Source organism: Passer domesticus, chromosome 10, assembly GCF_036417665.1.
Source record: "Passer domesticus isolate bPasDom1 chromosome 10, bPasDom1.hap1, whole genome shotgun sequence".
Lineage (NCBI taxonomy): Eukaryota > Metazoa > Chordata > Aves > Passeriformes > Passeridae > Passer > Passer domesticus.
In genome coordinates this window covers 7,261,844-7,289,760 of record NC_087483.1, presented here as the reverse complement: position 1 = coordinate 7,289,760, position 27,917 = coordinate 7,261,844, and the positions used below count along the sequence as shown (strand labels likewise).

At 52.2% G+C, this 27,917-nt stretch overlaps 1 protein-coding gene across 4 annotated transcripts; it reads right to left on the bottom strand.

The window, feature by feature from the left end:
• Nucleotides 1–647: 647 nt before the first annotated feature.
• MLPH (melanophilin) lies at nucleotides 648–27,637 on the bottom strand. 4 transcript variants are annotated; one of them, XM_064433539.1, is made up of 17 exons: nucleotides 26,993–27,634; nucleotides 22,854–23,075; nucleotides 21,650–21,786; nucleotides 20,177–20,215; nucleotides 19,495–19,589; nucleotides 18,678–18,806; nucleotides 16,937–17,123; nucleotides 15,131–15,282; nucleotides 11,700–11,783; nucleotides 9,788–9,979; nucleotides 7,432–7,617; nucleotides 5,429–5,584; nucleotides 5,229–5,321; nucleotides 4,985–5,050; nucleotides 4,816–4,873; nucleotides 2,930–3,027; nucleotides 648–2,604 (listed from the first exon to the last, which is right to left on the bottom strand). In XM_064433539.1, the coding sequence occupies exons 1-17, from the start codon at nucleotides 27,211–27,213 to the stop codon at nucleotides 2,578–2,580; spliced, it is 2,142 nt and encodes a 713-aa protein (XP_064289609.1). In that variant the 5' UTR covers nucleotides 27,214–27,634; the 3' UTR covers nucleotides 648–2,577. The 4 variants fall into 4 exon arrangements, with proteins under 4 accessions (XP_064289609.1, XP_064289610.1, XP_064289611.1 ...); XM_064433540.1 differs by lacking the exon at nucleotides 11,700–11,783 and having other exon boundaries at nucleotides 26,993–27,637; XM_064433541.1 differs by lacking the exon at nucleotides 7,432–7,617 and having other exon boundaries at nucleotides 26,993–27,629.
• Nucleotides 27,638–27,917: the final 280 nt, after the last annotated feature.

Here is a 27,917-nt window from a genome sequence, read left to right as displayed (position 1 = left end):
CCTACACCATCACACCGTGGCCCTGTAGCCACTGTCTGGCCATCCTGATGTGCACCCACTGGCTTCAGTGCTGCTGGGTCAGCTCCTGCCTGCTCCACCTGGCCAGCTTTAAACCAAGGAGTGCACAGGATGGGTAAAGACATGGATAGACACGGAGCTGCTGGAGCAAGTCCAGAAGAGGCCATGAAGATGCTCTGAGGGCTGGAGCCAGGCTGGGAGGGCTAGGGGTGCTCACCTGGAGGAGAGAAAGCTCTGGAGATACCTTAGAGCCCTCCCTCTGCCTAAAGGGGCTCCAGGAGAGCTGGAGAGGGACTTGGGACAAGGGATGGATGGACAGGACACAGGGAATGGCTTCCACTGCCAGAGGACAGGGTTAGATGGGATATAGAGAAGGAATTCTTCCCTATGAGGGCAGAGAGGCCCTGGCACACAGTGACCAGAAAATTGTGACTGCCCCTGGATCTCTGGAAATGTTCAAGGCCAGGCTGGACAGAGGTTGGAGCAACCTGGGACAGTGGAAGGCATCCCTGGCCTTGGCAGGGGGTGTGAGCAGAGGGGCTTTGAGGTCCCTTCCAAGCCCAGCCATTCTGGGATTCCATGGGAGGAGAAAGGAGCCTTTGCTGAAAAAACTGACACTGGGAAATGGGTGGTGGTTCTGGACACAGAATTGGCTTTATTGCATGATTTAGTGAACATTTATTATAAACTCTACACAGGCAAACGGGTCAGGAAACCAGCAAAGAACAACATGGGTGGCTACTGAGCGATGCCTTGGTCTGCACTGCTGAGGTTCCCCACGAGGATTCCTCCACAGGGTCAGGACTGGAAGGACTGGAGTCATGGATGGAGCCAGACAAGCAAGAGATGGGGCTGGGTGAAGGCTGAAGCCTGATGCCAGAAGGGTGGGTGCAAACCCTTGGTGAAGCTCCCTTTTTCCAGCCCAGGAGCTGCCATCCCAGCACAGCACAGGCTGGATCCAGTGAAGCCACAGTGTCTGGGAGGGTTTCTGCCACAGCAGAGGTTTGCACTTACCCTGTTGAGCTTCAGGCCACAAGGATTTAATTTTAAAATAAGAAAATAGCCTTGTTTCCAGCTGGGAAGCCCAGCCTATGGACTCACAATACTCTCTGGGATGACCACAGGACCAATTCCTACACAGTTAGCAGCCTCTACTCCTAGCAAAGCCAAATGAGTGTTATTTGCATAAGAACTCACCCTACTGATTGTAATTAAAGTGGTTTTAGCTCGGATGCTCAGGAATTGCCTAAAATGATCCAGCCTGGGTGGCCATGGAGGGGAAACTCTGCACTGGTCTGATGTCCCTGCTCCAGCTGTGAGTGATCCTCCCCACTTTGCCCACTGGGGAGGGAGGGAAGGAGGAGAGTGGGGGCTGTAAAGGACAGGGACAGAACAAAAAACCTCTTCCAAAGTGACTGCAAGAGAAAGCAACCCTCTGCCCATCCTGATGCTCTGCTCATGGGTATGGGGCCAGTACTGATCCACTGGGATCAGTGGAGAGTTGAATATTGGAGGAAAACCAACGTCTTGGGGGAGCTGGGCGAGGCTGACACCAGGGCCCAGGGTTGCTGCAGCTCCCAAAGGTCATCACGGTGCTGACAAAGGATGGGGTGGCTCTAAGAGGCTCCACAGTGCCATCACCAGGGACAGGGGACATGCTCATCCACCCAAGTGCATCCTGGCAGGGGCTGAGCCCTCTGAGGAGCAGAGGAGCACCGACACTCTGCAGGCTGGGGTTCTGTGTCTGATACAGCCTCACATGGAGTGGAGATGTTTTCAAGAGCTGGAAAAGCAAACCAATATCCCCAGCAAGCCCTCCAGCCTTTCCTCCCTCTTTTCTTGCCACTGCTTCCCTCAGGCCTCGCCTCACTTCCATGCCCTGATGGCCTCAGCTGCTTCAGGCTTGGTGGGTGTTTGCATGCTTGGGGCAAAGAGCAAGGGCTCACTGGGAGGGAGCAGCACTGCTCTCATCCTGCTTTGCTGCTCAGGGAAGAGAAACAAAGCTCCATGGGACATGGCAGGGGATTGGGACCATCAGGATGTGAATCCCAGCACTGGGATGCCTCTTCTGCCTGGGGTACCCCAAGGGCATTCCCCACTCACTGTCAGCTCCTGTCCCTGCTCACAGCAGCCAGGAGAGAGCAGGGACAGGCACTGACAGCTTCTGCCAGGCGAGGGCTGTGTCCCTGCCCTGTCCCTGAGCTGAATGTCACACTGACACCCAGCTGCCCCAAGGAGGTCACTCCTGCTCTGTACCTCTCTGGTCCCCTCGGCTGACCCAGCACCAAAGAGCTGCCCCAGCCCAAGGTCTCATTCCAGCACCCTCCCATGAGAACCCCACGCCACATGGCTGCACCCCAGGGCTTTGCTCCTCTTCCCATCAACTCCCAGCAAGGCCTCCTGCCCATGGCCTCTGGCTTCCTTTCTGTCCAGGCTTTCAGGGAGAGAGGGGCTCAGGAGAAGGAGGAGAAAAGTGTTGCAGGGAAGGCTGAGAGAGGCTTTGTTTTGCTGAGGTCTTGTATCTTCACTGAAATGCGGCAGCAGGGAGCTCCCCTCTCCTCAGGACAGGTGGGTCATCACAGGCTTCTGCGGGGCACAAGAAGGAGAAACCTCAGCCCACCACTGTGTCCACAGCACCCCGAGCCAGCCCAGCACCTCCCTGTCCCTTTCCAGCTGTCACTGCACAGAGTGAGTCCCTGTCCCACCCCACAGGCCACGCGGGCAGCGGGAACTCAGGGACGTTCATCCTTGGAGCTCGTGGCATCCCCGAGCTCAGGGGTGGTGCCCGGGCGCTCCACACAGCGTGGAGGGACCAACGGTGAGAGCTGAGGGCTCCATCAGCTTGAGGAGAACCTGTGGGGAGGAGAAGTGCCAGGGGCAGCCAGCAGAGCTGCCGGGGCTGGCTGCGTACCGCGAAGAGCCGCTCCACCCTCCTGTTCTTGCCGTTGGGGTTCCTCTGCGTCAGCGAGCCGCGGTACGCCGAGTTGCGCTCAAAGGAGTCATCAAAACCTGCAGGGAGGGAGCAGGGGTGGGCAGCAGCTCCTCACCCGCCTCACCAGAGGGTGCAGAGACCCACCAAGTCACCTGGGATTGACTAATCCCCCTCTGGTTGCACTCCCAGCACTTCCCTCTCCGGGAGCGCTCTGGTAAGAAGCAGACAATGTTGCCCTGATTTTTGAAGATTTTTTTAAGCCTTCTGGTGTTTGCATTCTCATACCAAAATTTCTCACACACTTTCTGTAAACAACTTATTGTTTTGCATTCTTTTATGGAAGAGGAGAGACTTGATGGACTGTTGGTTTGTCCAGTGTCCTTGGAGAGGTGGCACTTTCACCCTCCAGTCCACTGTCACCTTTGGAAATCTATAAATGTTGGAGTCAGAAAATAAACTGGCTTTTTCCTGCCTTGAGAGCAACAGCGTGTCTGCGTCGTGTTGTCTTGTGTCCTATAGTGACAAGACAAGAGCTGCTGCTGCTCAGCTTTCCAGAGCCCTCTGTGAGCTGGCTCAGCCTTTCCAGACTCTGCTCTGGAAAGCTCCATGGTACAACAAAACTCCGGCATGGGAGAAGCTCTCAGCTCTTCCTGCCCCAGCCTTGAGACTCTCTTGGCCTTTAATTCATCTCCTCCGCTCTGCCACCAGCTGCACCTTTTCAGGCCCAGCTTTCCAAGTCCCTGCCCTGGCAGGCAGGCAGTCAGGAGACCAAATCAGCCCTGGCCCAGCCCAGCACGGGGATTAGCTTTGCTGGTGAAGTCTGTCCCCATTGCACTTCCCTCTGTCTCCTCACAGGGCTGCCTTTATCTGCCTGCCCTTTGCAGGAAGGAGAGCAGATGACTCCTCCTGAGCATGAGGACAAGGGACCTTTCCACCCAGCAGCCCCAGCCTGGGGAACAGCACTGCTAATTGTCTGTGTGAATGGGGGAAATGCTACTCTACCTCTGCAATAAATGGTCTTTTCCCCCTTCCCTCCCTTCACCTTCCATTATCTGTAAGCAGAGCCATTCTTTCTGCCTTTAAGCTTGTGAGGACAGATAAGAGAGAAATAGAAAAGTAATTTCCTAATGGGTCTCACTGATATTGGCCAGAATTAAGCATTTCCAGTGATTGTCCCCCCACCACACCAAGTTTCAGGTCACCATCTACTTTGAAGCTCTCCCAAGCTGCTGTTTGGCCACAGCTGGGCCCTGGAGGGCTTCTTACCCCCCAGCAGTGGCTGAGTCAGGTGGGCAGCAGGGTCAAAATCACAGAGTCATGGAATGGTTTGGGTTGAAAGGAACTTGAAATCCACTCTTTGTTCCAGCCCCTGCCATGGGCAGGGACACCTTCCACTAGACCAGGTTGCTCCAAGCCCTGTCCAACCTGGCCTGGAGCACTTCCAGGGGTGGGGAATGCCACCCAGGGAAGGACACCTTCCCCAAGATGGCCAAGCAAGGGAGAAATTGCTGTCAGAAGAGAGGATGGGCTTAGGTGAGGCTTTGAGACCTTACAGCCCACGGGATGAAGGCACACAGGTGTCTCCCTGGACCGTGGGGTGGCTGCAGAGAATTCCTGGTTCTTGGAGGACTCAGCCACCTCAGGCTGATCTCTGGTGTCCCACCAGTGTCCCCAGCCCTGCCAGCTGCTGCCTCCTTTCCCAGTTACCACCTGAGGCTGTCCCAGCAGCAGGCTGTGAGCACAGGGAAGGGAACTCCCCTACAGACACACAGCTGGATGCAGAGAGAGAGGGGAGCAGCAGCCCCAAAACCCAGCCCAGCCCCCCAGAGGTGTCCATCTCTCATGGGCAGGGCTGTGGTCCTTACTGGTGATTTCCAGGGGGCTGTTGAACTTCCTCCTGAACCTCTGCAGTCCGGGCATCGCCTGCAAGAGAAGGGCAGCAGCCTGCTGAGGGGAAGGGGTGGGAGGGCAGGGGTCTCCACTGAGGCCACTGCTCTGAAGGCAGCCCCCAGCTGTGATTAGACACACACTCACTTTAATGTCATCCAGAGACTCCCCAGGACTGCTGCTGGCAGGAGCAGGAGAATGGAGACAGGCAGCCTGTGGACAGAGGAAGGCAGAGGTGTCTCTGGGGTGCAAGAGGAGGCAGACAGCTCAGTCTGCCACAGCAGAGCACCAGGCTGCACGGGGAGAGCTGGGAATGGCTCAGCCAGCCAAGCAGCCCTTCCCAGCACCCAGGGGCAGCAGGTACATCACAGCCACCACCCTCCATGCTCACCTGCACACTTGACTTCTTCTTTGCCTTTTCCACAGACTTCACTGTCAGCCCTGCAGCAGACAGGGCTGCAATTCGGGATTCGATGTCCGATATCTTTAGGAAGAGGGGAAAAGACACACAGATGGTGGTTGGAGGATCCACCAGTGGCTCTCTTTCCCATCACTGGCTGGGCAAAGCACCTGCCAGGGTCAGGCCCTCACCTCACTCTCTGCCTGCTGCACCTGAGCAGCTGCTGAGGCCACTTTGTCCTCCAGCTCCGAGAGCTCCAAGTCAGTAGTGCCGCTGTGCTGAGCCCCTTCCTCAAGCTCCTTCAGGGTCTTCTCAAGCTGGTAGGCCTTTCCAGCAGTCAGGTACACCTGAAATACAGCAAAAGGAAGACTTGCATTGAAGAATTAACCTTCTTGGAGTTCTCCTCCCCTGCTGTGGCTGCAGCCCCAGACGCAGCAGCTCCTGCCACTCTCTTCTGACTGCCTTCTTGCCTTGCAGCACAGACAGTGCCAGTCAGCTCTGACACGACTTTTCTTCTCATTTCCTCCCTTCCCTGGGCTTTTTGAGGGCAATTACCAACAGTGTGAAGTGGTAAGAGGCTCAGTGGGAACACAGGAAGGACCAAAACTCAGTGACCTGCTTGAGAAGCAGCAGCCCATTGTGCTGTGTGCTCAGAGGAGAGCAGGTACCAGCTGCAAACCAGCTCAGGCTGCTGTGCCCTGTGAGGAGGAGACAAAACTCTCCAAACCTGCTCAGTCTGTGTTGCTGGGAGCAGGGTCAGAGCAGGGCAGCCTTTGCTGCCTAGAGGACAAGGGTGAAAGGCTCTACCCCAATAAAACCTCTGGTTTTACTGCCACTTGTCTCCTCCCAGGTTACTGCAAGGACACAGGTCCAAGCAAGGCAGCTCAGGAAACATTAACACCTCAGTATGCAATCCCATCAGAGGATCAGATGTGGCCACTGTTCTGCTGACTGATCCCAAGGTCTCGGTACTGTCATGGCAATTTCTGCTCCTCCAGCCCTCCCAGCTCTCCCTGGGCTGGGCATTGTGCAAAGCTGCCTGACAGGAGCCCTGTGCATGCACTGAGCTGCAGCCCATCCACCCAAACCACAGCACCACGCTCCCAGAGGTCCCCCCCATCCCAGTGCAAATCCTAAGGATGTGCACCACCCAGCCTGAGTCACAGGGATTTGCTGCTGCCCACCAGACTCTCCCAGTGCCCTCCAAGGTGGGTGGCATGCCCTGCAGAGCAGAACAGAGTGGCCAGCCAGCTCTGACTCAGCCAAGCTCCCCGAGGGAGTGGCAGGGTGACACACATCTCCCAGGGCCATTGTCTACCCACCCCTGTCCCGAGCTGACAGCAGCAGCAGCACTAAGCCCCAAGTTCATCCTTCCCAGCCCTATCCCCTCTCTTGGGAGAGGGGGAACCCCAAAACATTCATGCATCCAACCCTGTTCCCCTGGGATGCTGTATTTGGCCAGAAAGCATCCAGTGTTGCAGCTCCCTTACTCATAAGCTTTCCCCAGTGAGAGAGGAGCCACGGAGTGTGTCCTAAAACCCTGCTCCCCATTGCAGGACATTCCCCACAGCAAAACCCGACCACACAGATGGAGATCCAACTCTTCTTCAAACTGTTTCCTTGGAGCTTGGTACAAGGCACTGTGGATGCACAATATTTCTACAGGGAATCAATTCCTGTGGGTTTATGGTGGCTAAAAAAGCTGTCAGTGCTCTGGGCTCACAGAAACCTTGCAGGGGGATTGGGCTCTGGCTGTGAACTTGTCACCACCATGAGCCCATCAGCCCCAGGCACAAGCAGCCTTGGTGAAGAGGGGGGTGATGCTCATGAACCCCTTGATGAAACACACAGTGCTGGGCAGGAGCTGAAGGCAATGGGACACAAGTTTTGCTGGAGCAGGGACTGCTGAAATCCTGCAAAGCCACGCTACAGCAGGGTGGGGACCACACTCATCACCCAAGAACCAAAGGAAGGAAAGCCACAAGACTGAGCACCTTCTTTTGCTGTTGTACCATCCTCTAAGACCAGACTTTTTAATCCCTGTGCTGACCATCCTTCAAGTGCTGACCATCCTTTCAGTGCTGACCATCCTTTCAGTGCTGACCATCCCCTAAGAAATTTCCCTAAGAAATTTCGGTGGGGGATTCCTTTGTGTTCCCACCCCCCTCTGCCCCAAAGCTCTGGGGAGCCTTACATTTTCCTCAAGCTCCTGGTACACTTCGGCCACCTCTTTCCCATGTGGCAGGCCTGGGAGCTGCCCAGCAGGGAGGGCCCAGCCCTGGCTGTGTCCATGCACCGACTCCCACACCGCCTCCTCCGTGGCGTTTATGGCTCTCAGCACTTTGGCCGTGATCTCACTCAAAGCCTGAGCCGACGACCTCTGCGAGAGCCAAAGCACAGGGAGGGAGGGAAGGGGGGGAAAAATGGATGTTATTTGGGGGTGGTGTATAGAACAGCACAAGCCAGGGGGGAGAGGGGCGCCAGACCTCCAGGAGCTGTGGGAAGAGGGAGGAGAGGTAATTACACTGCTCCTGAAGGGTTCTCCACCAGCAGAGCTTTGATCTCAGCCCCTGCTTTCTGCAGCATGGCTGTGACAAAAGAGGTCACCTCCAAGGGCTTGGAGAAGAGGTTGTGGAGGGATGTTTCTCTCACTGGGAGCACCTGAGGGCCACTTGGTTACGCAGCAGTTAAGCTCTAATTGCAGCATATTGCTTTACAGCTCAGCGGGCCTGAGCGGGGATGCAAACAGCTCCTTGGGTTTGTGGCAAAAGAATAAAACCAGCCTGACCCCATAAAATGATTGTATTGCCACTCCGACAGAACTTGGGGCTAATTACGTCCTCTCTTCCCACCCCAAGGAGCACTGATGGCAATCATGCCCTAAGTGCTGCCCTGGGCTTGATGAGGTGCTAAACACGGTAAAAATGGTCCCAAGAAACTCATCATGTCTCTCCCAGCTGATAATTCCCTAGAAACCAAGGAGATGGGGGTGGCATATGTGCTGGTTGTGTTTACAGCTGCATGTATTTCCGGGCAAGCTGTCCTGCAGAGAAGCAGCTAACTCAGTCCAGATGACATTTTTATCATTTTATGGTGCCTTCATGGTACAGCAGAGTTTTTTCACATTTTCCATTAGGTTCGTGCGCTTCCATCACAGTGCTCCCCCAGTCAGAAGATTTTCTATTGACTGAAGGAACCTCCTACCCAAAATCCCTCAGAATCACACAAAATCCAAACCTGGGTCTGTTGCAAGTGTAAGGAAAGCTGCTGTTAAACATCATCCATGCTGACAGCCTCTAACCAAGGCTGGTCCAGCTACTGCAGGCACTTCTATCTCAATACTCCTCCCTTTTTCTTAGCAGGGCTTGGGGGGCATAGAAAGTAGCAAATCTGGAGGATCCAGGCTTCATTTCATAAAAAACCAGAATCTTACACTGACACCACACCAACAGTTCAGGGTTTGAGCCTCTGCCTGCTGCAGATCAGCAGCTCACACAGAAACTAAGTCACCCTGGCTTGGTGACTTACCACTTACCTGCACTTAATTAGAAATGGTTATTAAGGTGATGCAGATTGTTCAATCTAGGAGAAGTTAAGTCTGGCTGCCGCAACCATCTGAAAGCAGCTTTCAGGAAAAAGGAGGCAGTAAAGGATAAGGATGTGGGTAAGGATGCACTGCTGCTCCACTGGCACAGCAAATGGTGCCCAAACCCACCACGTTTTTTGTGTTGTGAGGAACAAATGCACATTAAAGGGAGGCTTCATGGCACCATGAAAGTCACCACGACTTCCAAGCTTTGCAGGAGAGCAGAGGGGCAGCGTGGTGCCTGCCTCCTTCCTTTGCCAGCATTTTGGAGCAAAGGCACACATCCCCCTTCCACAGCCAAGGCAGGAGGGAGGGGATGAGCCAACCAGCCCTCAGAGACCCAGCAGGGAGTGCTGACCTCTCCATCTGTGCTCATGGATCATCTTGGAGCCTCTGCACTGCTGTGATCTGTCCTCCTCTCCCTGACCCCTGTCCCCACCACGGAGTAGGGACAGGAGGCAGCACAGAGCTGGAAATGCAAGAGATGCTGATCTGGCAGAGTGGGGTCAGGGATTTAGGGACTCAGGAGCACTGACAGGTGAGGAAAAGACATTTCAGGCTGTAGCAGGTGCCTGACAAAGGCTGCTGGTACTAAATCCTCACCGAGCTCTTCTCCCACCCCAGGACTCTTCTCCATAGTGACTTCCAGATGCTGGGACCACTCCTTTAAGTAGATGTGGAGGCTGTGTAGCTTTCCATGACAGGCAGTAGCCTGCAAGAACTCTCAGAGGCTTTACTTTTGACTCTTGGCTGAGACTGGGAGAGCCTACAAGGAGAAATGCCCACATCCAACACCCTGGGACTTCCCTATCCCGTGTCATTGTTAAAGCAGGCACAGACACAGCCCTGGTGGAGGTGTGGGACAGGAGAGTCACATTTTCATGGTGTAAAACCACAAACCACTGAGAGCAGGAGGAACCACGGATGCAGCCTGGAATGATGGGGGTGGTAGGGCACAGATTACCTTTCGAACATCCCTGGCCATGGCCTCGCTGGAGGAACTCAGCTCTGGTTTCTTTGCTCTCTTCTCTTCTACATGCTCCTCCTCGTCAGAGGAGACTTCTTTATCACTGATGTTGCTGGCTAACTCCTCCAGCTTCCTCTTCAGCTCCTCCTCCTCAGCATCGGGGTCAGTGTGGGACTCTGGAGCCAGAGACTGGAGGAGCAGAAGAAGGGAAAGGTGTGAGAGCCTCCTGGGGTGGGCACGGGGCCTGCCTGGGTCCAGACAGGCTCAGCAAGCAGAGGAGCTCCAGGAGTGGGACCACAGAGGGGCTTTCAAACCACCCCAGGGAGCAGCAGAGCCCTCTGCAGCTGGGCTGCAGCTCCTCACTGAAGAACACAAACCCCTGACCTAAAGAACCTCCACTCCCGTTTTCCCCACACACAGAACCTGCTCAGTTTTCTCCATGGAAGACTGCCTTTCCCCCACCCTTAAGAAGGTGGGCATGAGGGATTTGGGGCCAAAAATCCCCACATTTTCGTTAGGAGCCATGGCATGGCTGGTGGCTCTGAGGACAGAGATCACAGGAAGTCAGAAACAAGGTCCACCAGGGAGAGGGAAGCAGCCATGGGAATTGCCACTCCCTGAGGTCACTTTTGGAACCTCTGGGTAAGCTCATTTGGGATGAGAACCCACACAGCAAATTTCCCTGTAGGATAGACAGCAAATTGCCACCCACCCCCACAGTTAGGTGCAATTCCAGGCACTGGAAGAGATCTCCAGAAGTTCCTGAACTTGCTGACCCCTGCATCAAGATGGGAATACAATTGCCTGCGTCATACCTGGTGGGGTTTTGTCTGAGCTGTTTTTTAACAGCCTCCAACAGCAGCATCTGCAGCAGGCATTTTTTTTTTCCCAGGCAACCTATTCCAGGGCTCTGCTACCCTTTCTGCTGGAAAGCTTTGCTTTGTTGTTAACCTCAGCCTGTCCCACAGCTGTTTAGACCCACTGCTTGCACTCTGATTTGCTCTGGGTATGGGCATAAAGTGTAGGAACCTGACACTGTGAAAACCTCTTACTCCTTTGGTTGGGATTACTGATGGAAACCCTGAATGATTAAAATTGTGGCCACCCCCCTCTGTGAATTTTAGAAAAAAATGGAGAAATTGCATTGTTTCATCCATGCCTGGGGGCTTTGCCTGTAATTATCACCATCCATTCTACTGAGCCATCAGCTGCCAGAGTGGTCATGGGTTCACATGAAGGAAAAGAGTGCATAGTCTAAAATTAGAAGCCCAAAAATCAATGTTAAGCAGCCTAAGTATTCACAGATTTTACACTGTTGCTCAGCTTTAACTTAATTTAGCTGCTTTCCTCCAAGTTTGATGGCATGGTAAGATCAGGGCAGCTCAGAGGAGATACAGAAATGCTCCTTGACTCAGCTCTCACAGTCACAATAACCTGGTGCCTTCCTCAGAGGTATTAATTGAGTGCCCCATGATTTCTAATGAGCTGCCACAGCTCTGCAGATACAGACACCACCTAACAAAACTCCTGAAATTAGCACATGACGAATTATCAGACTGAAACCAAATTTTCCTTGTGCAGAGGGGGCAAGGGAGGCACTGGTTTGCACAGGGTCTAAATGGGTTAAATTTCCTGCAATTTCTGTTTTGCCATGCAATGTTTTCTAAGGCACTCCATCACCTGGAAGTGGAGAACAGCCTCCAAGGCCAACACAGAGGAGTGAAATCAAACAGCCCAGGGTCACTGTGGCACCTAGGGACAGGGTTCAGTGAAGGACTTTTCCAGCCTAAATATTCCCATGATTTTGTGTATCTTGCAGTGCTGGCTGCTTCAGTGAAGCCTGTGCAGTGGCCAGGGGAAGGGAGCAGTGGGCCCACGGTGCATCCCTGCAGGATTCCTGCCTGGTTACCTCGTCAGGGCGCGCCAGGATTTTTTCCTCCAAGCGGTTCAGCACGCGCTCGATTGCGGACATGCGAGTGTTGAGCTCATGGATCTACAGGAAAGGGGAGAGAGAGGGAGAGGGGGGAGGAGGAGAGAACAGACCAGCCACCACTGCCAGGACAGTGAGGAAACCAGCAGAGGAAAGCAAGCAGGACACTGCCACCGTGGGCAGAGTTAAAAGACATTGAAAAAGAATATCTTTTAAGTATTGTCTTAAAAATGCCAGTAAGCTCCAGGAGGTGCAGAGCAACCCCAAATCTGGAAAACTCCAAGCAATGCTGAGCCCCCAGCACAAGACAATTCCCACCACAGCATCTGGAGCTTTGAAGCAGTGAATGTAAAACCCCATCACCAATAAAAGCACCAGCCTGTAATAAAGCCACCCATCTCAACATCGCTCCCATGCTGCCCCAAATTGAAGTCAGCATCCATTTTCACTTCCCACTAGCATGTTTTTCAAGCTGTAACCACCCCATCACATGCCTGCTAACACAGTGGTGGAGAGGAATCCACAAAAAAAATCAGAGTGGAAAAAGTTGAAAGTTTTCCCCACCACTTTGAAATTTTCTCACTTCTCTGTGCACTGATTTACCCAGATGCCAGCTCCTCTCTTCTCCCTCACTCTTCTGACTAAAATGGGGTATGGAGAGAAGGGCAGAGAAATTCATGACAGACAGAACCCTGAAAATCAAAGAGAAGTTACTTCCTGTGCTCAAGAGCCAAGACAAACCTTTGTGGTGAGGGTGGATTTGGATTAGACATTAGGAAGAAATTCTTCCCTGTGAGGTGCTGAGGCCCTGGCACAGGGTGCCCAGAGGAGCTGTGGCTGCCCCTGGATCCCTGGAAGTGTCCAAGGCCAGGCTGGACAGGGCTTGGAGGAACCTGGGACAGTGGAAGGTGTCTCTGCCCATGGCAGGGGTGTGGAATGAGATATTTTTCAGATCCATTTAAACCAAAACATCTCTATGATCACTGTAAACATTAAAGGAAGCTTCTTTTTTTTTTTTAATCCTCTTTAGAAATTGAAGTTTTTCTTTCTTAAAAAAAAAAAACAAGTCTCTTTCCTTTGATCCAGACAAACAAACCATACATGATGATAAATATTGCCTGGTTTATGACACTACCAGTGCATCACTGCTGTTCTGAGTGGCTTCTGCCCATTCAAAGGGGAGCCAGCAGCAAAAGCAGTAAGCAGAGGTGGCAACAAAGAGATGTGAGGGGCGGGCTTTGCTTTTATAACAATTTCCATCCTCTCACTTAGTTTTTGTGCTTGCCAGCCTTTGATTAATTAGGCCCTCACAACAGATAGGGATGATTGCATCTGCTTGAGGGAAGATGAATATAAAAACCTGGCACTGTGGAGAGCAGAGCTGTCATTACCACCCCGAAGTGGAAGCACCTCCAAGCAGCATTAAACGCCCTGGCAGGAAGCACTTCAGCCCATTGCTAAGTGGTTTTTCAGTCCTGTTCAAGGCCTGAGTCTTGCATGGCTCCCAGTGACAATGAGAAGCCTCTGATGAGGCATCAGCCTCAGAGCTGGTGACAAACCAGGAGTCACCACTGCCCCATCTCCATAAGGAAGAGGTTGGGAGAGATCAGAGCCTAAAGCACGGGCTGCTGTTGATGTTGATGGATACCTAGCAGGATAGGAGCTGAAAAGCTTCATTCTCCTTGCCAGCCAAGGCTGGCTTTAATGCACCCCGTTGGGGCACATCTCCATCAGGGACTGGGTCACCCTGCCCTTCTCCCAGTGTGACAAAGGCTGGCAAACTGTGCTCTGCACTAAAACATTCAAGGGGAAACAAGCTTAAAGCACAGCCCATAACATCAGGTAGGGGAAACCACCCCTTGTTGGTGAGGAGGGAGGACAGGTGACTCTACCCAAGCCTCTAACAGAAGCTTTTTGTAAAGGACCAGACCCCATCGAAGCTTTGGGAATCCAGAACCACTGAGCTCAGTGGTACAACACAATGGCTTCTGGGAGAAATTTGGTAAATTGGAGCTATTTCTTGTGGCTTGGTCCTGTTGCTACCTGACTTAAAAACCTGAAGGCAAACATCCACACAGTTACCAATTCAGGGCTTTTTTTTTTTTTTGTGTGTGTCTCATCAAGTTTAAGTGCTTTTTAAAATAGAATTTTCATTTTTTTAAAAAGTTTTGTTCTTGAAGCTTCAGCTCTGGAGTGACAGGACTAAGGACAGCCCCTGATTTAGTTAGAGCTGGGTGAGGAGCAGGCTGGGTGGCAGGATGGTTGCTGGCTGTAAACACATCAGCAGCACAAAGGGCAGGGAGGATGAGGAGCTATTTAAGCTAATTAGCAACGCTGCCACAAGAGCAAATGGGGGTAAACTGGGAGTGAGAAGATGCCTCGTAACCATTAGGGTGACAGGGCTCCACACCAGCCTTCCTCCAGGTGTGAGGGAACAAACCACAGCCCGAGGTGGGATGCGGGAGCTTCCCCAGCTCCTGGAGGAAGTCGTGGGAGGCGTTGGTAGGAATTTGGGCCCATTTCCCCACTGTAAAGCACGGTGCACATTTCATGCCTAACACAGCGTGGCCTCATTAAGGACACCCAGTCCAGGGTTCTCCCATTTACTGCTGGCTGAGGAAAGAAAGGCATTTGCTAATTAAAACATGTGCCCACAGAAGTAAATGGCAAAGAGGAGCTTTGCCTACCCAGGCATGTGAAGCGTGTTGCTGAGGGATGGCTGTGGTCTCAGATCTCATAATGACTGCCCAAAGAGGGGTCCAGGACATGCCAAATTACCAGCTGTGAGACTGGAAAGTGATTCTGCCCCTGCATCTGTAGCCAAACACCACCCTGCATTTTGCTGCTCATGAGATCTGAGGAACCAGATCAGCTTTACCATCCTCACCGCCCACCACTGGCAAAGGGAGCACCAGGAACAGCAGGTCCTTGCTTGACAATGAAAACACAAGCTTAGATCCTTTCTTTAGGCTGTTCCTCCCATTACCATCACTCAGGAGAGGTATGTGACAGGTCATCCTGACCCAGTCCTACCCGGGCAGGAACACACTGCACAGGAAGAGAAGGATCTTGGTGCTTATTAAATCTCCATCTCCAGACCTCCATCTGGTTATTAAGCACTGGCACATTCCATTTAAGCAAGCCTTTCTGGAGACACAAGAACCCACAAGTAACTCAGATTAATAAGGACAAGCTGGAAAACGAGCAGCAACAAGGGCAGGTTTGTTATTGTGATGGCAGCAAGGGCCATGGAAGCACCAACCAGTGCCTGCTTTTCTTTGTGCTGTGACTGGAAAAGCACACCCCAGCTGGCCACTGCTGCTTCTCTTCTCCCCTGAACCACCCTGCACCTCAGAGGCAACAGGAGGGACGTGGCCACGGGCTGGGTGTCAGCAGAGGCTGTTTGGTACCTGGTTGGAGGAGTGGCTGATGTTCTCCTGGGAGGAGGCTCTGTTCCTGCGTTTGGTGGTGTGGGCTGGGAGCTGGGCTCCCCTCACCTCCTCATCCGAGGTGTCCATGTCGGCCGAGTACCGCGCCCGGGGCGGCTCGTTCCAGGGCAGGCCTTGGGAGAGAAGGGCACAAGGCATTCACAGGGATGTCTCAGGGTTTGCCTTTTATAGTTTTCACATTCTGTGCTGCTCTAGTGTGTAGTCCTGAGCTTCATATTGGAGGATATTAAGCTCTCTTCACAAAGCAGGGAGACAAAACAATTCCTTCTCTAGCTGGGGACCTAGGACAAGTGATCCAAATCTCAGGCCCAAGAGCACAACCAATGGCAGAATAAGGAGAGAAAACAAAAAGGATGGGCCTTCACAACCTAAATTTATAATTGGACAATTAACTCCAATATGCAAATGGACCAGAATTATAAAAGTGTGAGACCCCATGACGTGTCATCTATTTTGTGACCATTTTGGTTCACCTTGGGTGCAGCCCTGGCTGGGCTCTTGTGCTGCCCAAGGTGTAACCATTAAGACCTTCTAATAAATCCCTCCTTTATTCTTTAACTCTGTCTAGCCTCTGTTCTAGGTCAGCCTTAACAGGGCATCAACACCCCTGAGCTCCTTCCAGGACATCCATCCTTAAGACAAGGAAATAAAGAGGCATTTCCCCAGATCAGACTCCCTACCCTTTGGCAGGAGGTGCTTCTGCAAGCCAGTCCCAGTGTAAGGATGGGCCAGGCTGCAGCCCCACATGCTGTGCCCACACAGCACCGAGCACAGCAGGGTCCCACACAGGGCACGAGGAGCACCGTCCCTGCTGTCATGCCCTGAACAGCCTCACCAAAAACCACTACTGCCTTCCAATTTTTTGGGAGACAAGGTTTGGATGCTGCCCTTTGTGCACTGCCCAGGTGCTGGAAGATGTTCAGGCTCAGGCTAGAGAGGTGCCAGCTTAGGATGGAGCATTTAAAAAGAGTGGAAAGTCTCCTGCGTAAAGGAGAATTTCAAATGAGACAAAAACAATGACAGAAAATGGATTTAACATGGCAGGGGACCTTGCTTCTGTGGTGCTCCATCAGGAGTTGGAATGGAAATTTAAACAGCCATGTTAAGGTCTACCCAGCATTCCCAAATGTCCTGAAAATACAGCCAGGCCACTGGAGACACAGAAGGACATATTCTACATTTGCATATGCACAAGCCAGTGTCCAACCTTCCTGGCTCTGCCATCACTGCAGGGAAAACAGAGGTCATAAAAGGCAAATTCTGCCTCTTAGAGGGTATTTATAGACTCACAAATCCACAGATCATTTAGCCTACCCATGCACCCTGCCCAGCTACAAGGATGCCACTTAGCCACCTCCAGTTCTAGTCCAAGTTCCCTAAAAATTCAAAGCTTTCTGCAGCCACAACATCCTTTACTAAGGAGTTGAACTCCTCTGCCTGCAGCGGGAAACACACCCCATTGTTTCTAGCATGTGATTGTGTCTAGTTTCTACCCTGGAAATCACCAGTAGGTATGGACACCTTAGGAACAACCCTTTGGCTTTGTTGGGAGCAAGATCAGCCCTTTTACAACTAAATAACAACAAATAATCAGCAAGATTCTTTCCTAAGATAAACCCCTTTTGCAGACAGATAAATCGCGTTGACCCTCTTAGTGGCTTTGAGGCTGTTCAGAAAAAAACCCCAAAGATGTTTTCACTTTGGTCCAACACCTGCAGCCACTTGTCCCAAGAGGATACAAGAGGAATTCTGGCCAAGGGCACCCACCAGGCTTTGGGTTTCTTTCCAGGCTCCTCCTCCGTGCGTTGAGGGTGAGCCGAACCTCGGTGCTGAAGTGCTGCTCCGGAGCGCTCACGCCCGGCTCCTGCAGGACGTGGTGGAACACCAGGTCTGCATCCGTGACCCTCGACTCCTGGGAGCCATCTTCAGCTGAGTTGGGGAAATCTGGGAAGGACTGAGAGTTGAGGGTGCTGCTGAGCAGCTGCCCACGGAGATTTCACTTGTGTGACCCCCCACCTGTAGTGCTGCCTCCAGCTCAGGGGCCCCCAGAGTAAGAAAAGTGTGGAGCTGTGGCTGCCCCTGGATCCCTGGAAGCATCCAAGGCCAGGCTGGGAGGGCTTGGAGCAACCTGGGATAGTGGAAGGAGGTGGAATGGGATGATCTTCACAGTCCCTCCAGCCCAACTTGTTCTATGATTCTACGATTCCTTGTCTCTCCTGACCTCCACTAAGAGCTCCTCTCTTCATTCTTCAAGACATGCATGGATTGACCTTTTATAATGCCAATTATATTTATATAAAATATAAAAGTTCCTAATAAGCCCATTTAAAGGCTTTGCCTCGCTGCTGAACCCTGAGCAATACTTCCCACCACTGCCAGGGGGCACTGGTAATTTTTACAAGCACAGAGTTCCTTCAGCCAGGCTGCAACACCCTCGGATCTTTTAAAACGCCATCCCCTTCTACTTATTCAAACAGCCACCACCTCAAATAACCTGTAATCCATAAATCCAGTTTGACAGAGGTCAGCCCTTACACTGACTTCTGCTGAAGAGGGGGAAAAGACAAACAAAAAGAGAGATCTAATTATTTCCACCAAAATCTAATGATTTTGTGTCGAGTTGTGCAGATTTATTTATTTAAGTTGCTGTTACAGATCCTATTTCTACCCAAGAATAGTTTAATCAGAACATTTTCAAAAAGAAGGAGCTGTTTAATGCTTTAATGCACTTTCACCAGGAAAGGCAAACAAGAGCAGCCCAAAAAGCTGGACCTGAAGCCTCCCAGGCTGGAAGAACTTGTGCCACACCCAGGGTGGCCCCACCTGTGCTCCCCCCCAGAGCAGGAAAGTGGGGCTGGTCAGCCCCTGGCCGTAGGTGGGGTCACAGGGCACAGCTCACTGCACTGTCTGGATCTGCCTGAGTCCTGCTCCTGGCCAGAAGCTCTGGATGCTAAGGCACATCCAGTCTCCTATTTAGAAGCAACCAGCATTTCTGCAGTGTTTGACCTCCTAGTGTTCATCCCTCTGTGGGATTCATCTCAACCTCACAAAGGTCGTGTGCCTCGTGGAGCTGCTGGCCAGCTGCACCCCAGTGCCACCACATGGCAAATCCAGCCCCAAGCTGGATGGGAACATGGGAGAAGAACCTGATTTCATTTAACCCCTTGAGCACTGAATCTGCTGGAAACCAGGGTGTGTTCCACAGCCTTGGGACAACACAAGAAAACCATTGTCTGCTGAGAGCAAGGAAATCTGCAGGGACAGAGCCAGAGAACCTCCTGCTGTCTCATCTTAGCACTCATCCTCACTTGGATCAGATGTCCTGCTCCTGACTTGGCCTGAGGCAAAGGACTTCAATTGGAAGAAGAGATCACAGTGATGAGGCTCAGGGACTGGCACACTGCCTCCCAACACCAGCTGAAGGAGCTCTGAGGCTGAAGGAGCAGTGGCAGCAAGCAAGGAGAAGGAGGAAGAAAGGAAAGGAACCCCCCCAGGAGTCTCCCAGTACCTGGAAAGCATCCGGGCTGTTGGCTGCTGGAGAGAGCTGCACAGACTGGCGGCGAGACTGAGCAGAGTAATCCGAGTCCAGTTCGAAATCAAAGGGGTGCACAGACAGCAGCCGCTTTGTCTTGCACATCTTTAGCACACAAAGTGCAAGAAAGGCAAATTCAGTGTGAGACACAGTTGACCTTGAGGAAAGGGGGAGGGAGGACCTTTCTCTCCTTAGTTTCCCTGAGTTTGCTCTGCTTTTTGCGGAGAGAATTTGGGCCTGACGCTGTCCTGCTTGAAGGGAGCCAGGTACAGTGTGTGCTCGTGCTAAAGGCAAGGAAAAGTGGGTTCCTGATTTCCACAGCCTCTGTAAGCAGAGTGAGAATCTCTCTCCTGGCTTATAAAGGCACTCTGGGAAAGCTGAGCCAGGTTACAGCTCAGAGAGAGATCCAGGTGATGCTTTTGAGCCCTGAAGCTTCTCCCCATCCTCAGAGGAAGGATGTTGCAGGCAGATCTCTCTGAATATTTGAGAGGTCATTAGTAAAAAAAAAAACAAAGTAGGTGGGTTCTCATTATACAGGTGGGAGCTGGGATTTTTATATTAATTGGTGATGACCATAGTCTTAGGAGTGAGTCTTTTTTCCAGAGCACAAGTATTTATGATGTTACTGACATGGTTGTTTTTACACAAACTGGGAGAGGAGCTCATCTCAGAGAAGAAAAACAGTGGGAAAGGTCCAGTTTAGAAAGTGGCACAGAAAGCCACCACCACCATCACCCAGGGCAGGCCAGGGACACGGAGTGAGGCAGGGGCAGCTGCAGAAGCAGACACTCACCCTGCTGTAGCGCTCTGCTTCAGCCCCACGAAGGACGTTGTCTTCCTCGTCGCTGTCATCGCCGGCGTCACAGCTGCTGAGCAGCTGGCACTCTCCTGGAGGGGACAGAGGCAGCAGGTGAGTGTCCCCACCCTGCTGGTCACACCAGTGTGCCTGCAGGCGAGGCCATGCTTCTTACATGGGGTGAAAAAGCCCAGATTAGAAGCAACTCCCCAATTTATTTATTTTTTTTTTCCTGCTGGCCTCTCATTGCTTCCCCTGCCAGACGTGCACCATCACAGATGTGGAAGTGGAGGGGCACCTGCACCACAGAGAGCACCCCGAGGGCCACCTGGGTGACTCCAGTGCTTGAAGGTTCAGGAGCTGTTCCTGATTCCCATAGTTCTTCTATTTATCAATGACCCATTGCTTTGAGGTGAGGAGTGCTTGCAAACTTCAAGTTTGGCATGTAACTCAAAGCCTTGTTGTATCCAAATCTACCCTTGGAGACCCCAGATGTACCACAATGCAGGGGCTGAGCACTGCAGTCCATCTCCACTGCAATGCAGGAATGCTTTCCCTGGTCTGACCACTCCAAATCTCCTCAGAAGTGCCCACAGCTGGAGGAGTGTGAAGTTATAAAGATTTTGGAAACCTTGTTTGAACTGCAAGCCCCCTGCTGCAATCCCCTTTTTTTACTTACTGTTAATGTCTGGCAGGCTATAAACTCTGTCATGAAGACCTAAACAAACAGAAGAAGGGTGGGAAAAATGAATAATCACATTTTCTTCCTGTTCCTCAGGCAGAGAGCAAGCCTCAGAGCCATGGCTAACTGGAATTCTCATTCTCTAGCCATCACAAGAAGCAGTGGTTAAAAAGGCTCTTTAGAGAGAACAAACCAGGAGCTTGGAGACAGGACTTGACTTTTAAAAGTCAAAGAGCTGCTTGCCACTGCTTCCCCAGGCTGATGCAACATGCCTGGGAGCTGCAGGGGAAGGCACAGCCAACTGCAGATGGCCAGAGATACATCCCAGGAGGAGATTCCTTCTTGCTCGGGGGTCAAGCCAATTCACTGGTGTTAATGAAGTAATAGACAACAAAATCATTTCCCTTTGAAAAAGGCATCAGATTCTCAACTTAAAGCAGCCCAAGGCGCTGTTACCCTCATGCTTGGTTGGGTTTTTGTGTGCTCTGATGCATTTTCGGTCCAAACAATGCATGGATTGTCTCTCGGTCCATTAAATTTTTTTTCTGCTATTACTGCCATGAGTGGCCTGACTAAAAGAGTGATTGGAGCAGTTGAAACAGGTCATGTCAATGGTATGTGTGAAAACTTTTCTGTGGCTCCTCAAGATGGGAATAAACTCCACACTGGCTTCCAAAGGAAATAGGCCAAGGAGTAGGAGGTCTATGAATAACAGCTAGGAGATAGTTAGTAATAATGCTATATTAATATAATCATTTATTTATGCACCCTTGGACAAAAATCAGAACTATGGATGGTCTGTCCATGAAGCTCTGAAGAAAACAGCTATGGTGACAGGTAGCTCACCAATTTTGGCACAGTTTTGTCAGTGCCAGGGGGCAATCAGGTTAGTTGCAAAATTCATCAGGTCTTGGGGAAAAAAAAAACGAGGGCTGGCTTTATCCTGCAGGTTAAACTGGGGTTAATTTCACAAGCTCTGTGATGAAAAGACCAAAAATAAAGGAAAAAAAAAAGAGCTGAAAATTTACATACTTGCAGGACATGGGACTTTGAAAATTATGAGAGATATTAGGGAATGAGATATTAGGGAATGTTTTTCATTGAAAAGGTGTTCAAGGAAGTGGTGGAATCACAATCCTTGGAAGTGTTCAAAAAACACATGGATCTGGCACCTGGGGATGTAGTTTAATGGTCATGGTAGTACTGGGTTGGTCTGGCTGATCCAGAGGTGTTATCAGCTGTAATGATCTTACATTCTCCAGCCTGTGGTAAAAACTTAAGACTTAACAGTAGAAAAGCCATCAAGAACACCTGCTCTGTGTCTGAATGAACAGCCCTGAACCTCTGCTTCCTCCCCGGGATGTTTGGAGCACTCTTGGTCCCCCACGACACTCAGAGCAGCATCACCACTGCTGCTCCCCGAGGTGGTACAGCACAGATTCCCCACGAGCAGCAGTGGCCATTCCTCACCCAGAAAGGCAGAGTTGAGCCCCTGGCCCGGCTGCAGCCTGCCATAGAGGGACTGCAGCACTTTGGCACTTCCAAACCTCTTGAAGCGGGACCGCACGTGCTCGTAGTACCACTCCAGGGAGCCGATCTTCACGATCCTGCCCAAAGAGAGGAGGCACGCCCAGGTGAGCACACCCTCACCCAAAAAAAGCTGTACCTTAACAAAAACACGGCATGCAGTCGTCTAAAAGGATGCTGAGTTTGGGCAAGTCTTGTTGAGCCTCATCACCTTGTCCCTCAGAGCAGAGCATGAGGAGTGGTGTTCCCAGGGGCTGATACGGGGACTGGAATTCTTTAACATGTTGGTGACATGGGCACTGGGGTTGAGTGTTCCCTCAGTTCACTGACACACCAAGCTGTGTGGTGCTGTCACATGCTGGAGGGAAGGAATGACACCCAGAGGGACCGTGGACAGCCTTGAGAGGTGGGGCTGTGAGAAACTCATGTGGCTCAACAAGGCCAAGCGCAAGGTCCTGCCCCTGGGTTGGAGCAATCCCAAGGGAATATACAGGCTGGGTGGAGAATGGATTGGGAACAGCTCTGGGGAGGAGGACTTGAGGGTGCTGCAGGGTGAGAATGTTGACAAGAGCCAGAAATGTGCACTGGCAGCCAGAAATCCCCTCAGGTGCTGGGCTGATCCCCCAGTGTGGGCAGCAGGGGAGTGGGGGATTCTGCCCCTCTGCCCTAGTCAGGTAAGAACCCACCTGCAGAGCTGCCTCCAGCTCTGGGGTCCCCAAAAAAAGGACGTGGAGCTGCTGGAATGAGACCAGAAGAGGCCACAAAGGTGCTCTGAGGCCCTCTGCTCTAGAGCCAGGCTGGGAGAGCTGGGGGTGAGAAAGCTCTGGGGAGACCTCTGAGCCCTTTCCTCTGCCTGAAGGGGTTCCAGAAGAGCTGGAGAGGGACTTGAGAAAAGGGCTTGGAGTGACAGGACAAGGGGGAATGGCTTCCCACTGCCAGAGGGCAGGGTTAGATGGAATATTGGGGAGGAATTCTTCCCTGTGAGGGTGCTCTGGCACAGGGTGCCCCGAGCAGCTGTGGCTGCCCCATCCCTGGAAGTGTTCCAGGCCAGGTTGGACGGGGCTCTAACAGAAGGGCAGGGGGGTGGAACTGGCCTTTAAGGTGCCCTCCAGCCCAAGCCATCCTGTGATTCCCTGAGGAGCAGCACCTGGAGAGGCGGCAGGGGTCGCAGACCCAGCCCTGCTCCTTCTTGTTGTAGCGGCTGCAGTTCTTGCAGGTGTAGAAGCGGCAGTCCAGGCACTGCCGCTTGCTGTTCAGCAGGAACTTGAAGGGCTGCAGGCAGTGCACACAGTGGGTCTCGTTGAGGTGGGACTGACTGGTCAGGAACTCCCTCTTGCTGCTCTCCTGGTCGATCTTGCATTTCAGCTCCCTGCAGAAAACACCCCCCCCAAAAAGCAGGAGCTTGAGTTTGTTGTTGTCTCGCTGCAAACTCTCACATGGCACAGCCCATCACGCCGCAATCATTTCAGGAACGATTTTCCAGGGAACACTGCAAGTCTGCAGCTTGTGGAAACAGCTGTAGGGCAAATCTAATAAATAACATATCACGAGTTAAATAAGCTAAGAACAAAGTGGGCTCCAGAATCAGGACGGGTAACTGGAGTTTAATATTAGATTTAATTTAATATTAGAATCACAGAATATTCTGAGTTTGACAGGACCCACAAGGATCATAAAAAAAAAAGTGATTGTGCCAAAACCTGTCTTGTTTGTTTCACAGGGTGTTGATCATTAATGCCAGAAACCTCGGGATAGCAGCTCTTCTCAAACCCTGTGGCTGTATCCCAACATGACACAACCTTCAAGCCTGGAGTCCTGCAGGGAATTAAAATCTTTCTGGAATTCTTAGTTTAAAAAAAGGGGGGGTGGGGGGGAAAGAAAAAAATCTGGGATTTAAAAGGATTAAAAGGGGTTTTAATATAGTCCTACAGTACTAAAAATTCAGCAGACAACTTTATAAAGTTATGTGCAGCAAGGTTCTGGCTGTTCAGAGGATGCAGCAGGAGGAGAGGCTTGTGACAATCCCGTGAAAGGGAAGCACTTTCCAAGAGCACCTTCACCTGGCAGTGCATCCCTGAGGGCTTCCTCCACTATCCAGACCTGGCTGCCAGAGCAAATCCCCATGGGAAGGAGTGTCTGGATAGCTGAGACACCTGCCAGGCTGGTGGGGCACCCTGCACTGCCCAAAAGCTCTCTGTTTGCTGCCCGTGCCACGCACCGCCTCAGGTATGTTTGCCTTTGGGGCCATGGCTGAAAGGAAAATGTTTGACTTGTAGGGAAGGTCCTAGAAAGTTGTTTTCTCTCTAGACAGGGTCAGGAAGCTGCGTTTTCCAGAGCAGGAGTCAGCTTGGGTTAAAACCCTCAAGCGATCAGGTCTGGAGGCTGCTTCAGGATCACAGTGTGGACCACGAGGCACTGGTGGTGCTCCCAGTGACGCCGGGGTGACCACAGCAGGAGCTGGGGTGACCACAGCAGGAGCCTGGCTGGCCCTGGGAGCAGTGGTGTGACTGGCAGTGGGAAGGGCAGGCATGTCAAGGAAGCTAATCTCTGTTTAACCTAATCAGTTTGCACATTAGGACTCAGCTTTTGATTTTTTTTTTTTTTTTCCAAGGAAGAATTTTCTGGCCAGCTGGCAGCCAGCGCACTGCAAGACACATTTTTTGGTGTCACTCCTCTGCTTGTGGTCACTCAGGAGTGACACCAACTTGCACTTGCATCTGGGAGATGTAAAAACCAGCATAAAGACAGAAAACTGGGCACCTTGTTTGTACAATCAGCCGTTCACCATCCCAGCAGTGATTTGCACAAACTGGTGCAAATGTCCCAGCAGTAAACTTAAGTGACTTCTGAAAAGAAACCCTCAAGTAGAAAACCCTTGGGTTGGACTCTGTACTCCTTTTCCACTCCCGTGCTAAGGCTGTTGCCAGCAGGATCTGATCTTTTTTACTGGAACTGCTTTTTCTGGTTCCCAGAGACCGGTTGGGTCCCTTCAGCTCTCCTCCCTCACCCACCAGACCTGCCAAAGGAAGGAAGAGTCTCGGCCAAACCAGTTTAAAACCCGCAGGAACCGCATGCCTCCTGTCTCCTCTTGCTGGCAGGAGCACCAGCCAGCCCCTTCCCTGCTCTGCTCATGGCAGGATAAATTAATCTCTGGTGTTGGGATGCCAGCTGCAGCAGGGTTGGACCTACAGAGCCCCAGGAGAGATGCAGGGAGCCAACCCCCAAAAATGGGGTCGTGGGCATGGAAAGAATCAGGGAGAAACCCCTCAAAATGGCCATTATTTAATTTTTTGGGCAAAGCATTGCCCTCACATGCCTGTGCAGCTTGTGGCCAGCTGAAGCCTTTGTCCCTCGTAGGTGAATAGCTTCTGCCAAAAACAGAATACAGAGAAGCAGCAAAAAGGGAAGAAAAAGACCAAGCTGAGGAGGGGGTGGACAGGACATTTCTTCAAGGCTGGCAGGTTGAGACAAGCCCGGTGAATAGAAAAGTAAATGAATAGAAAAGTAAATGAATAGAAAAGTAAATGGGGCTGGTCAGAGCACAGAGTGAATGGCTGCAGGGTCTCCCATAATGTCACGTCATGTCCCAGCTTGTTGCAGGCAGAAAATTCTTGTGCAGCTCCATGTCCAGCACTCAGGAATGTGGCATGCTTTCCCAGGCTGGTGGTCTGGTCTGTTGCAGAAATTATTCAGAAAGTACAGAAATTTCTGTAGTACAGAATGCTTAATGCCAGCCCTCTTCAGGGCACGACTAAAGAAGAAAATAAAACTAAGAAACCAGGGGAAATGATCCTTAGGAGGAGAGACGGCAGCTGGGTAGGAGCATCCCAAGACCTTCCCCTGTCCTGCATCTCCCAGAGCATGGAACTCAGTTTGGAAGCTTCCTGGGCAGCAGAGAGGACCCAGATAAGCCAGTCTGGCGCCAAGGCCGAGTAAGGAAGGAATTCACCTCGCCCAATTCTTTGCTGCAGGGCACAGCAATGTAGGTCTCCACCTCCTCCCTCCAGGCTGAGCCCAGATGCATCACAGAGGAGACATTCACCCTTTGCAGGGTGATAATTTTTTTAAATACCCCTGTCTGATCTCCTTCCTGCTCTTCAGAGCTACCAGCAGAGGAAGGCAGTAGATGATGATATTGAATTATCTCTGCCTCCCACACAGGCTGGCTTTTCTTAGGCTAAAAAAAAAGTAATCAGGGGGATGAAAACTACACAAAACTGAGTTTTGTGTAGCCATTGGTGTAAATGGAGGGGTCCCACGACTGAAAGGTTTTGGGGGATGCAGATATCCCAAACCAAGGATGGCTGTCGCTCCTCACCCCTCCTTTTGGATCTGATAGAGGAACTAATGAGTTCCTGCTCCCCAGGCATTGGTAACAGCACCAGCCTTGGTGCACAAAATTCAGAGCTGGGAGGGTCTGAGGGCTCAGTGGGAGTGCAGCACAGCCTAAACCCAGTCTGAGAGCATGGACCATTCCTCTGGGTAGTGAGAACTTGGCCAGACCCCAAAGAGGGTCGCTGCAGCTTCTTGAACTATGTTAAGGCATTATTAAGTTCAGCATCTGATGTAGCTCATGGACAAAACCTGAACCTTTATGATTTCACATGCTCAAAATTTAATCTGATCTGACAGGACGTTTTTTAAACAGCACTTTCATCCAACACTCTGTTTATAAGGACTCAGAAGTTCATAGAATTTGCTGCTCTGGTGACTTTTCAGTCTTTTCCCAATATGTGGGCCCCTAAAACCTTCCCAGGACAGTGCAGCCCCTGGTACTGCGTATATAAGGCTACTAAAATAGGTTTACTAGTAGTAGTGGGTTTACTACTTCTCTCAGTTATTCTTCCAGGGTTCTTCAGGGATCTGAGGGCTCCCAGGACCCACTGAACAACTCCTGCCCCAAACACACGAGAACCCATCACATGAAGCAAAACCAGGGCAGCCAAATCCCACGCTCAGCTCCCGGCTGAAGCCTCCCCTGGAGAGCCCCACCAGCCTCCAGCCCCACAGAGGCATTTCCTGGTATTTGTCCCCACGAAGCGCGGCGGTGTCGCCGATCCGCACCGCTGCCGGTGGCACGGCGCCAGTTCGCACCTTTGCTGCCCGAATGCGTCACCTCGCCGCTGATATCGCAATCCATTAACCGTGCCAGGCTGCCACAGCCCGGTCTCCTGCCGTGCCGCCTCGCCCACAGCCTCAGCAGGTTGTTTCATCCCCACTGCCCACGGGGACCCGAGGTCCCGGCTGGTTCTCCCCCAACTCAGGCACGGGAGCGCAGATACTCACTCCAGCCGTTCCTCCTCCTTTTTCCTCAGATCAAAGTCCCGCTGAACGACCTCCCAGACATGCTTGGCTTCCTCATCGGTGAGCTTGGAGAGGTCCAGCTTCCTGCCCATCTCGCGGCGGCCAGTCCCGTTACTCGCCGATGCCGAGCGCTCGCTGTCCCGCCGCCCGGGATGCTGCTGACGAGCGGGGCCGAGCCCAGCCCCACCTCCGCGGCTGCCCATATAACCGGGCAGAGCTGCGGGCAGGCCAGCCGGCTCCTGCCAGCACCGCAGCCGCTCTGCCGGGCGAGCCTGCCCGCGGAGCCGGGCTGGCACGGCGCCTATCGGCTGCGGGGACAGCGGGACACCGGCCCTGCCTGCCCCCGGGGTCCTGCCCGCGGCTGCAGCCGCTCCAGACCTCGCCCGCCTGGCTGGGGCTACGGGAGGTGTTTACTCTGCGCAGGGTGCGCGGATGAAAGGGAGCCTTCAAACGCCTCCCCGGGGAAGGCAGGCTTTGGGAGGGAGCGGAGCATCCCCGGCAGGACCGGCTCCATCGCGGCCCCGCCGGGATGCTCTGCTCCCCAGCCCGCTCTCCCGTGTCTCATCTCCTTACACAGATTTTTGAGGAGAACTTGAGCGCATCTGGCTTCCCCCCACACCAGAGGCTGGCGTCCTGAACTGCTCTCACAGCAATTTGGGCAGCTGAGCTTTGCTGGTGGCAAACAGCTTAATTAGGACGCAGCACTTCCCTCGTTTGCCGTGAGCAAGAAAAGACGGTTTGGCAGGATTTTAAGAAAAGTGCTAAACACACCAGGCAACCAAAGAGATATAAATTGTAATATATATATATATCCGACTGCCGAGGCTGCTCTCTTGCTCAGTAAAACACTCCCTCTGTGTCTAGGGATATTAAAGTAAACCCATTTCTCACCTCCATCAGAGCAAAC